Here is an 11139-nt window from a genome sequence, read left to right on the forward strand (position 1 = left end):
AATAAACAAAACATACAGTCAATAATACAGTAGAACAAAAGAAAACAAAAAGTCTATATACAGTGAGTGAAAATGAGGTAAGTTAAGGCAATAAATAGGCCATGGTGGCGAAGTAACTACAATACAGCAATTAAACACTGGAATGGTAGATGTGCAGAAGATGAATGTGCAAGTAGAGACACTGGGGTGCAAAGGAGCAAGATAAATAAATAAATACAGTATGGGGATGAGGTAGGTAGATAGATGGGCTGTTTACAGATGGGCTATGTACAGGTGCAGTGATCTGTGAGCTGCTCTGACAGCTGGTGCTTAAAGCTAGTGAGGGAGATATGAGTCTCCAGCTTCAAAGATTTTTGCAGTTTGTTCCAGTCATTGGCAGCAGAGAACCGGAAGGAAAGACGACCAAAGAAGGAATTGGCTTTGGGGGTGACCAGTGAGATATACCTGCTGGAGCGCGTGCTACGAGTGGGTGCTGCTATGGTGACCAGCGAGCCGAGACAAGGCGGGGCTCCACCCAGCATAGATATGTAGATAACCTGTAGCCAGTGGGTTTGGCAACGAGTATGAAGCGAGGTCCAACCAACGAGAGCATACAGGTCGCAATGGTGGGTAGTATATGGGGCTTTGGTGACAAAACGGATGGCACCGTGATAGACCGCATCCAGTTTGCTGAGTAGAGTGTTGGAGGCTATTTTATAGATGACATCACCGAAGTCGAGGATCGGTAGGATGGTCAGTTCCACGAGGGTGTGTTTAGCAGCATGAGTGAAGAATGCTTTGTTGCGATATAGGAAGCCGATTCTAGATTCAATTTTGGATTGGAGATGCTTAATGTGAGTCTGGAAGGAGAGTTTACATTCTAACCAGACACCCAGGCATTTGTAGTTGTTCACGTATTCTAAGTCAGAGCCGTCCAGAGTAGTGATGCTGGACGGGCGAGCAGGTGCGGGCAGTGATCGATTGAATAGCATGCACTTAGTTTTACTTGCGTTTAAGAGCAGTTGGAGGCCATGGAAGGAGAGTTGTATGGCATTGAAGCTCATCTGGAGGTTAGTTAACACAGTGTCCAAAGAGGGACCAGAAGTATACAGAATGGTGTCGTCTGCGTAGAGGTGGATCAGAGAATCACCAGCAGCAAGAGCAACATCATTGATGTATACAGAGAAGAGAGTCGGCCCAAGAATTGAACCCTGTGGCACACACATAGAGATTGCCAGAGGTCTGGACAACAGGCCCTCCGATTTGACACACTGAACTCTATCAGAGAAGTAGTTGGTAAACCAGGCGAGGCAATCATTTGAGAAACCAAGGCTGTCGAGTCTGCCAATAAGAATGTGGTGATTGACAGAGTCGAAAGCCTTGGCCAGGTCGATGAATACGGCTGCACAGTAATGTCTCTTATCGATGGCGTAGCTGAGGTGCACCCATGACCAGCTCTGAAACCAGATTGCATAGCGGAGAAGGTACGGTGGGATTCGAAATGGTCGGTAATCTGTTTGTTAACTTGGCTTTCGAAGACCTTAGACAGACAGGGTAGGATAGATATAGGTCTGTAGCAGTTTGGGTCTAGAGTGTCACCCCCTTTGAAGAGGGGGATGACCGCGGCAGCTTTCCAATCTTTGGGAATCTCAGACGATACGAAAGAGAGGTTGAACAGGCTAGTAATAGGGGTTGCAACAATTTCGGCAGATAATTTTAGAAAGAGAGGGTCCAGATTGTCTTGCCCGGCTGATTTGTATGGGTCCAGATATTGCCGCTCTTTCAGAACATCACCTATCTGGATTTGGGTGAAGGAGAAATGGTGGGGGCTTTGGCGGGTTGCTGTGGAGGGTGCCGGGCAGTTGACCGGGGTAGGGGTAGCCAGGTGGAAAGCATGGCCAGCCGTAGAGAAATGCTTATTGAAATTCTCAATTATAGTGGATTTATCGGTGGTAACAGTGTTTCCTAGCCTCAGAGCAGTGGGCAGCTGGGAGGAGGTGCTCTTATTCTCCATGGACTTTACTGTGTCCCAGAACTTTTTTGAGTTAGTACTACAGGATGCAAATTTCTGTTTGAAAAAGCTAGCCTTAGCTTTTCTAACTGCCTGTGTATATTTGTTCCTAACTTCCCTGAAAAGTTGCATATCACGGGGGCTATTCGATGCTAATGCAGAACGCCACCGGATGTTTTTGTGCTGGTCAAGGCAGACAGGTCTGGAGTGAACCAAGGACTATATCTATTCCTAGTTTTGAGTGGGGCATGCTTATTTAAGATGGTGAGGAAGGCACTTTTAAAGAATAGCCAGGCATCATCTACTGACGGGATGAGGTCAATGTCCTTCCAGGATACCCCGGCCAGGTCAATTAGAAAGGCCTGCTCGCAGAAGTGTTTTAGGGAGCGTTTGACAGTGATGAGGGGTGGTCGTTTGGTCGCATACCCATTACGGATTCAGGCAGTGATCGCTGAGATCCAGCTACTGGAGCTGAAGCCCTGTTCACTTTTCATAAAAGCAGCTTAGGAAAATAAAAACATTAATTCCACATACATTCTAACTTTCTAAGCTTTTATGTTGTCATTCTGCCTGCCTAACTGCTTCTTCCCTTTTGGTTTTTTCAACATCCTATGACCCACCATCACAGTGGTTACGTTTTATGGTAGACCCCAACCTGTGTTAGAGCTAATTTTAACCAAGTTTATGTGGGCTGGCCCGCATTAGATGCTTTTTCCCCATCTCCCTGTTATTTGAAGGTCAGAACACATACAATATGACATGTTTTTGACATATCTTGGACAGCAAGTCCTTGGATAAAATAAATGTTTGGTTGGAAGACATGTCCTTGAAATTTATTTTTTGTTCAGAGTCATAGATAAAGAGCGATATGTTTTTTTTCTCGATTTGCTGAAATGCTTGCAATTCTTTTAAGAGAAATGTACAGGCTGCGGTAATGGTCCCTACTTCAATACACAGCCCAGTTTCTTTTACCGACACCAAATCTGAGTCAAGGTGCCAATGTCACCAAACAGGTATTGTTTGAATATGTGCTGTCCTGGGAATAGAGATATATGATGGAACTTGAGTCTACAATCAGATGAGAGTTCAAAATGATCTCATGTTGAATATAGTCACCTTAAAACACGATCTTTTTGGCATTACTGATGTATCACCAGAGTAATCAAACACAAGGCAATTTCAATTCTAGGCTACAGATAACACATAGGCTACTTCTATATAGTTATGACAGCCTATTAGCAATTCATAACATAAAGATAGTGGTGGTTGTAAACTTGATCATGTAACCCCTGTCCCCTGCAATTCATACTTTTTCCCCATGCGACTTTCTTCTCTCGCAGCTCTCTTGGGGGTGGAGAGAAGTAAAATGAGCAACAGCCGTTAACGCACAGTTAAATCGGAGGGACTTTAATCTCCAACAACTGTCAATCAACATTAATGGGCTATATAAAGCCGTATTATCGTCATACCGGTAGTCAGACAGTGCTGGGATTGAAAAGGCTGAGCATAGGCGAAGACGTAAAATCCAAATTGTGTTGGTTGGCGCACGCACTGTTGGCATTGGCTCTCAATGTCAGCTATTGTCACTGCATGTTCGTCCTGTGCCTATTATAACAAAGACTTATGTGTCAACCTCTGATATTCAAACTCGAGTGATGATAATTCTGTCGTAGAGGGGTAGTGTTATGGAGAAGACTTAAAATTCCAACATCTGGCATCCACGCACTTTGGGAAGGTGTGCATTGCCTATGTGGATACTCCAATTGTATTCTCAGAAAAGGTCATCTTTATACCTCAAAGTCGTAATGGAACTAAATAACTTGGGACACGCTTTGCTTTTCCCGTTCCACATCCTCTTCTGCATATTAAAAGCATGCTTTGGATTGTTGCTCCCGAGCAGACGGAAGGACCTAAGTGGAGAGGTGGTGCTGATCACCGGCGGTGGACGGGGCATCGGTCGGCATTTGGGGAAAGAGTTCGCAAAACATGGGGCAAAAAAGGTAAACAATCACTGTGCGCTATTATGCATTTGTGCGTCATTACGCATATCATCAATATGATAAACGCACAATTAAAAAGCAATCCACTGCCAAATAGTCATATCCACCACTGTAGCGTGCTCACATTTTGTACAGCTTGTATGTTATCTTATTTAAAAAAATAGAATATGAACAAGACTCCATTAACATTTTACCTCATGTGAAAGTTGGGGAGCAGAAAGTTGTTTGGAGATGTTTTATTATTTATATTCTATTTGATTCAAGCATAACTTTAAAATCTATTGTATTGTTGTATAACTTATAGTATAGCTTCAGTTCTATTAAAAACTTGAGTCAATCAGTCACTCTCGGTGTGTTTGTTTTCCATGTGAAATGTACTTGGGAAAGCACAAGTACTCACTAAAGTAGGCTAGTGGAACGGAGCCTGAACTCCTCTCGCCCCCTAGCTGACCTGGGGGATGTATGATGTGTAGTGTGTTCCCTTCCCCATTCATTTTATTGTAAAGGCACACAAACACAGGTGTTTCCTCAGTCCCTGTGCTTTACAATGGGTTGATGACAGGTTGGGCGGTTGGCTCCGTAGTGCTACAATGATATTTGACTTTTTAACCTCAACTCTAGCCTCTCTGGGTCCCCAGTGACTGTTGAAGAAAGTTCACTGACAGGGTAGTGGAAGGCACAGTTCGGTTCAGTGAAAATATTCCTTTTATCACGAAGCATTTGTCATTGTTGTAAAATGATCTGATGGTTATCTCTGTCTGTCCGTGTGTCTGTGTGAGAGTCTGGTGTATGTGCGTGCGTGTCTGTCTGCATTTGTGTGCATGCGTGCGTGTCTTGCATGTGTTTGTGTGTGTAGTGGGGCCAGTAGCTAGACATCCAAGGTTATCAGTGTACAGGGGCCCCTCTGGGGACGGATATTAGATCTTTTGTCTTTGGTTTTCACTCCAAAACTGAAAATCAATGAACTTGTGTCTGCTCAAAATCTCTAGCCAATGCCTCCTCCATGAGCAATTCAAGATATAGCACTTTGCAATGCACAGCAATCTCAAACAGATGGGAAAGATGTTAACGTAATAGAATATAACTTCATACCTTGAACCTACTGTAGGCTACCTGAGCACTGGTTTAAGAAATGCATGCAATGATCATTAATCTACAAAAAAAAACATTTTTCTTGCCGCCCAGAAAGCATATGTGTTTATTTGTGATTCCTACAAGATGACACAAGTCCAAATATGCGTTCCCAGTCTCAGGCCAATAGACTGTTCTTTTTGACCTTTGTCAGGTGATCCTGTGGGGCCGCACTGAGAGGTGTCTGAAGGAGACCTGCGAGGAGATCTCTCTCACCACCGGAGTCGAGTGCCACTACTTCCTGTGTGACGTGGCCAATCGCGAGGAGGTGTACAAGCAGGCCAAGGTGGTCCGAGAGAAGGTACAGTAGAGATAACCTCCGAGATACTGTAGCCCCACCCAAACGAACAACCCAGTTCCTATGTCATTTAGATAACAAACACATGACTGTGTTAAAAATGGTCTACAGTCCAACCAGTCTTTCGAAGGTTGCATTTAGGATCTCTTCCACTGTACAGTGTTTCACAGGGATATATGATGTATCGGGTTACCAGGTGTACAGTGTTTCACAGGGATATATGATGTATCGGGTTACCAGGTGTACAGTGTTTCACAGGGATATATGATGTATCGGGTTACCAGGTGTACAGTGTTTCACAGGGATATATGATGTATCGGGTTACCAGGTGTACAGTGTTTCACAGGGATATATGATGTATCGGGTTACCAGGTGTACAGTGTTTCACAGGGATATATGATGTATCAGCTTCAAGAGATTCTCTGGTACTTTTGTATACTTTTTAGCCAGTAGTTCTGAAAGTAGAGCTCATAAGACAAAAGTAGTCCCTGAAAATTGCATACTACGTCACGTATGTGCAGATATGTGCACCACGTCATGGCTCTCTCTCTGCTATGTGTGCATCTTCCTACCTGTCACTCAAATGGCGAGGCCTAGAACTCAATTTTCTAGGGGGCTGGCCCACGTGAGGGAAAATGTAGGGAAAATGGCACAGCTTTCAAAAAAACAGTCGCTTTCAAACTAGGGATTTCGTGGCTAATTGAGGTAAGACAGCAATTCTGCTTATAGATTATGCATGTATGAACTACACATTGACACATTCAGCCCAAAGCTGGAGGTTTAAAAAAAACACTTAGTCACCAAAGTTCCAGAGCATGTCTTTAACTTAACAAGGGTTAAAATAAGACATAATTATCGCTCACTTATCAGTCTTGCAATTTAATACGAAGGGAAACAAAGTAATAAAACAAAGAGGTAAGCCTTTTAACAGAATATGTTTATTTTTGTCTCTTAGGTAGGCGACGTCACCATTCTGGTGAATAACGCAGCAGTGGTTCATGGGAAGAGTCTGATGGACAGTGACGATGATGCCCTGATGAAGACTCAACACATCAACACACTGGGCCAGTTCTGGGTGAGTGTTGAAAAATAGATTTCCTTTGGATAAGTATGTTGATACAGGAAAGTACTAATTCGTTATGGCTTGTATTATGTATTGAAGCATTTTATGAATTTTGATTTGTTTCAGTTATTTGAAATATAAGGGTTATCTTTCTACATATGTTGATACCACAATGTATGAAGGGGAGAAGTTATGTTTTTAGTACTCTATCTACTACTGGTCTCAATATGACTCCCTGTTGAAATAAAGGTTACAATAAAAAGAATTAAGAAAGAATCAATAGATCTGAAATCAAATGCTGGTACCTGAGAAGGCTTGCTGACACTGTTAAAAGGATCTCATGATGTTGGAGTTTGTCTTCTGATTTGCTCTGATGGGATGTGGAACAGGTTCGGTTCCCCAATTCCCTCTGAGTGCTGCAACTCCTCTCTTATTCTTGCGAATTCCTGAAGGTAGGAAGGGAACTCATTTTGAGAGAAGCGTGAATGAACAGCTTGGGAATAGCAGTGAGTGGAGCAGAACAATGTGCAGACGGTCACATTTCTCTCTGTCTCTCTCGCTCTAACTCTCTTTCTCTCTCCCCCTCTCCCTCTCTCCAGACCACCAAAGCTTTCCTACCCCGCATTCTGGAACTTTGCCATGGCCACGTGGTGTGCATCAACTCCATTCTGTCCCTGTCCTCCATCCCGGGGGCCATAGATTATTGCACCTCCAAGGCATCGTCCCTGGCCTTCATGGAGAGCCTGACCCTGGGCCTGCTGAACTGCCCCGGGGTGGGCTGCACCACCGTGCTCCCCTTCCACACCAACACAGACATGTTTCAGGGCATGAGAGTCAGGTGAGTGTGCCTACCATGGGATACCATACATTGGAACTACCACACAATGAGTCTACTATACATTGGAACTACCATATATTGAGTCTACCATATATGGCATTCTAGTTGTTTTACAGTGGGTCAGCCAGCAAGCACAGTCAGCACACAGAATTGACACATGGACTGAGATAGAGGTTCCATAGAAAGCAATGGATGGAATGTCTACACGGACCAATCCCATTCACACATCAATAACAGGAAGAATGAATCAATATTGTGAAAGAAATTCACCAATATGACTTACAGGGTTAAATAAAAGTGAAGTGAGAGTGTGAAGGTAAAGTGTTGTGATGTGTTCATCCCCCAGGTAAATAAAAGTGAAGTGAGAGTGTGAAGGTAAAGTGTTGTGATGTGTTCATCCCCCAGGTAAATAAAAGTGAAGTGAGAGTGTGAAGGTAAAGTGTTGTGATGTGTTCATCCCCCAGGTAAATAAAAGTGAAGTGAGAGTGTGAAGGTAAAGTGTTGTGATGTGTTCATCCCCCAGGTTCCCTCAGCTCTTCCCACCTCTGAATCCTGAGCTGGTGGCCCAGCGGACGGTGGACGCAGTCCGGACCAACACGCCGTTCGTCTACTTACCATGGACAATGCACGCTCTCGTTATCCTCAAGAGGTAGGGGAACCGAATCCCAGGCACGACACCAGAGTAGCCTACTACTAAGTTAGATAGATGAGGCGGTGACACTGGGTCTTCTGAGTGCCAACAACTGTGTTAGCCCTCTGAGCTAAAGCCCTAGGGATTAGCTTGGGGAGCTAACACAAGTCTTCAGGTCTCAGACAAAGGACAAAGTTCATCTTCATCTAAGTGTGGTTCAAGGATCTACCTCTGTTAGATAAACATGCTCCATTCTCTTCTCCAACAGCCTCCTGCCTCAGGCGGCCCTGGAGGAGATCCATCGCTTCTCAGGGTGCTACACCTGCATGGACACCTTCAAGGGACGGACATAAGAATGGAGGCCAGGCACAAGTACTGCCCTGGTCGTTCATGAATTGCGGTGGCATTCGCGTCACTTGCCTTTGCAACCATGAAAAACACATTTAAAATGACATAGTTACACATCATAAATGTTTTTGTATATATTGATCTGTTTATAAATGGTAAAACATAATGCAAGTCCTTTATCCTGCAGAAATGTAGGTTTAGGCATTGTTTAAAGTACTTAGGGTAAGCAAATTGGCTTGTCCCACTAGTGATGTGTAGAATTGTAGTGTTTTAGAGATACTGTATCTATCTATTATTTTGAATGCTAGAAAGTGAACTAAACTATTTAATATATTGTATAGATCAATTAAAACAAAGGCTATTTAAATACCTATTTTCTTCACTAGTATAACGTGTCCCTCAGTTTCATGTCATTGGTGTTATCGCCTTGAAAATCACGCATTACAAAGATCCCCAAGGACTCCAGTGGCAAACTGTTATCGGGGAGGGGTCTATATTAAAGAGAACTCTTAGCTAATCACACCCTTTTACTATGTCATACATTGAAGGATTCCATTGTGTCTAAATCCAGTGTCAGCTGGTATTTAAATGAAGGGAAAAAACATTGTGAGCAAAATAATTAATCATATTACTTTTAAAGGATTGTTCACTTTAGATTTGAGCATTTGTGGCCTCCATGTCAGAAAATCCTTATTCACCTAAAATGTCTCATTGGTGTTACCATCATTGGTGTTAATAATCCAACTGGTGGCACAATGTTAACCTAATGGTAAAACATTTTTAAAGTCATTAAGCTACCATATTAGTTTATTTAGAATGGGAAAATGTACCCAAATACATAAACTAGAAAAATGAAGTTAATTTTCTCCAATGCCATGCACAAATGCCACTGTAATTCAAGAATTACCTGCCCGTCTGCACATCAGAAGCATTAACCTCGTGGCTTGGCACTAAGAACTACACAACAGCTTCCCATCTAAAAATGAAATTACAGTTGCTAATGGTAGAGTGTATACAGGGCCTTCAGAAAGTATTGATGCCCTTGACTTATTCAACAATTTGATGTTTTACAGTCTGAATTCAAAATGGGATAAATCCCAAAAATTATCTCTCACGCATCTACACACTACTCCATAGTGACAAAGTGAAAACATGTTTGAAAATGTATTGAAAATTAAATATCTAATTTACATAAGTATTCACACCCCTGAGTCAATACATGTTAGAATCACCTTTGGCAGCGATTACAGCTGTGCGTCTTTCTGGGTAAGTCTCCAAAAGCTTTGAACACCTGGATTGTAAAATATTCGCACATTATTCTTTAAAAAATTCTTCAAGCTCTGTCAAGTTGGTTGTTGATCGCTAGACAGCCATTTTCAAGTCTTGCCATAGATGTTCAAGCCGATTTAAGGCAATACTGTAACTAGGCCACTCAGGAACATTCAATGTCATCTTGGTAAGACACTCTAGTGTATATTTGGCCTTGTGTTTTATGTTATTGCCTTGCTGAAAGGTGAATTTGTCCCCCAGTGTCTGTGGAAAGGCAGACTGAACCAGGTTTTCCTCTAGGATTTTGCCTGTGCTTAGCCCTATTTAGTTTATTTTTATCCTAAAAAACTCTGTAGTCCTTGCCGATGACAAGCATACCCATAACATGATGCAGCCGCCACCATGATTGAAAATATGAAGAGTGGTACTCAGTGATGTGTTGGATTTGCCCCAAACATAATGCTTTGTATTCATTCATTTGCCACATTTTTTGCAGTTTTACTTTAGTGCCTTATTGTAAACAGGATGTATATTTTGGAATATTTTTTATCCTGTACAGGCTTTCGTCTTTTCATTCTGTCATTTAGGTTAGTATTGTGGAGTAACTACACTGTTGTTGATCCATCCTGGCTTCTCCTATCACAGCCATTAAACCGTTTAAGTCACCATTGCACTCATGATGAAATCCCTGAGCGGTTTCTGTCCTCTCTGACAACTGAGTTAGGAAGTACGCCTGTATCATTGTAGAGACTCCGTGTATTGATACACCATTCAAAGTTCAATGTCTGCTTTTTTTTTAAAACCTCCTTGATCTTTGTGTTTGAAATTCACTGCTTGACTGAGAGACCTTACAGATAATTGTGTGTGTGGGGTACAGAGAGGAAGTAGTAATTCAAAAATCATATTCAACACTATTATTGCCTACAGAGTTAGTCCATGCAATTTATGGGACTTGTTAAGCACATTTTTACTCCTGAACATACTTAGTCTTGCCTTAACAAAAACAGAATTCCCATGTTGACAATAGGGAGTATTGTGTGTAGGCCAGTAACACAAAATCTCAATTTAATCCATTTAAAATCCAAGCTGTAACTCAAGGTGTTGGAAAAAGTCAAGGGTATGAATAATTTCTAAAGGCACTGGTTGTCATAAAGGGTCTCTCTACCTCTATTGATCTCTGGGTAATTAGTAAAAAAATGTGTTACTTTCCCCTCAGTTCTTTTATTTTTATTTAAACCTTATTTTACCAGGTAAGTTGACTGAGAACATATTCATTTACAGCAACGACCTGGGGAATAGTTACAGGGGAGACGAAGGAGGATGAATGAGCCAATTGGAAGCTGGGGATGATTAGGTGGCTATGATGGTATGACAGACAGATTGGGAATTTATCCAGGACACCAGGTTTTACACCCCTACTCTTACAATAAGGACCATGGGATCTTTAATGACCTCAGAGAGTCAGGACACCCGTTTAACATCCCATCCGAAAGACAGCACCCTACACAGGACAATGTCCCCAATCACCACTTTGGGGCGTTGGAATCTTTTTTTTTTTTTAGACTGGATGA

The 11139-nt window shown here is 42.4% G+C and overlaps 1 protein-coding gene across 1 annotated transcript; it reads left to right on the forward strand.

Annotated features, from left to right (window-relative positions):
• The first annotated feature begins 2348 nt into the window (after window positions 1-2348).
• On the forward strand, window positions 2349-8821 carry LOC115166280 (short-chain dehydrogenase/reductase 3). The gene is made up of 6 exons (XM_029720126.1): window positions 2349-3990; window positions 5276-5422; window positions 6375-6494; window positions 7082-7320; window positions 7844-7969; window positions 8220-8821. Exons 1-6 carry the CDS (start codon window positions 3739-3741, stop codon window positions 8302-8304), a joined length of 969 nt encoding a protein of 322 aa, XP_029575986.1. The 5' UTR covers window positions 2349-3738; the 3' UTR covers window positions 8305-8821.
• The last annotated feature ends 2318 nt before the right edge of the window (window positions 8822-11139 follow it).

This window comes from Salmo trutta, chromosome 28 (genome assembly GCF_901001165.1).
Source record: "Salmo trutta chromosome 28, fSalTru1.1, whole genome shotgun sequence".
Taxonomy (NCBI): Eukaryota; Metazoa; Chordata; class Actinopteri; order Salmoniformes; family Salmonidae; genus Salmo; species Salmo trutta.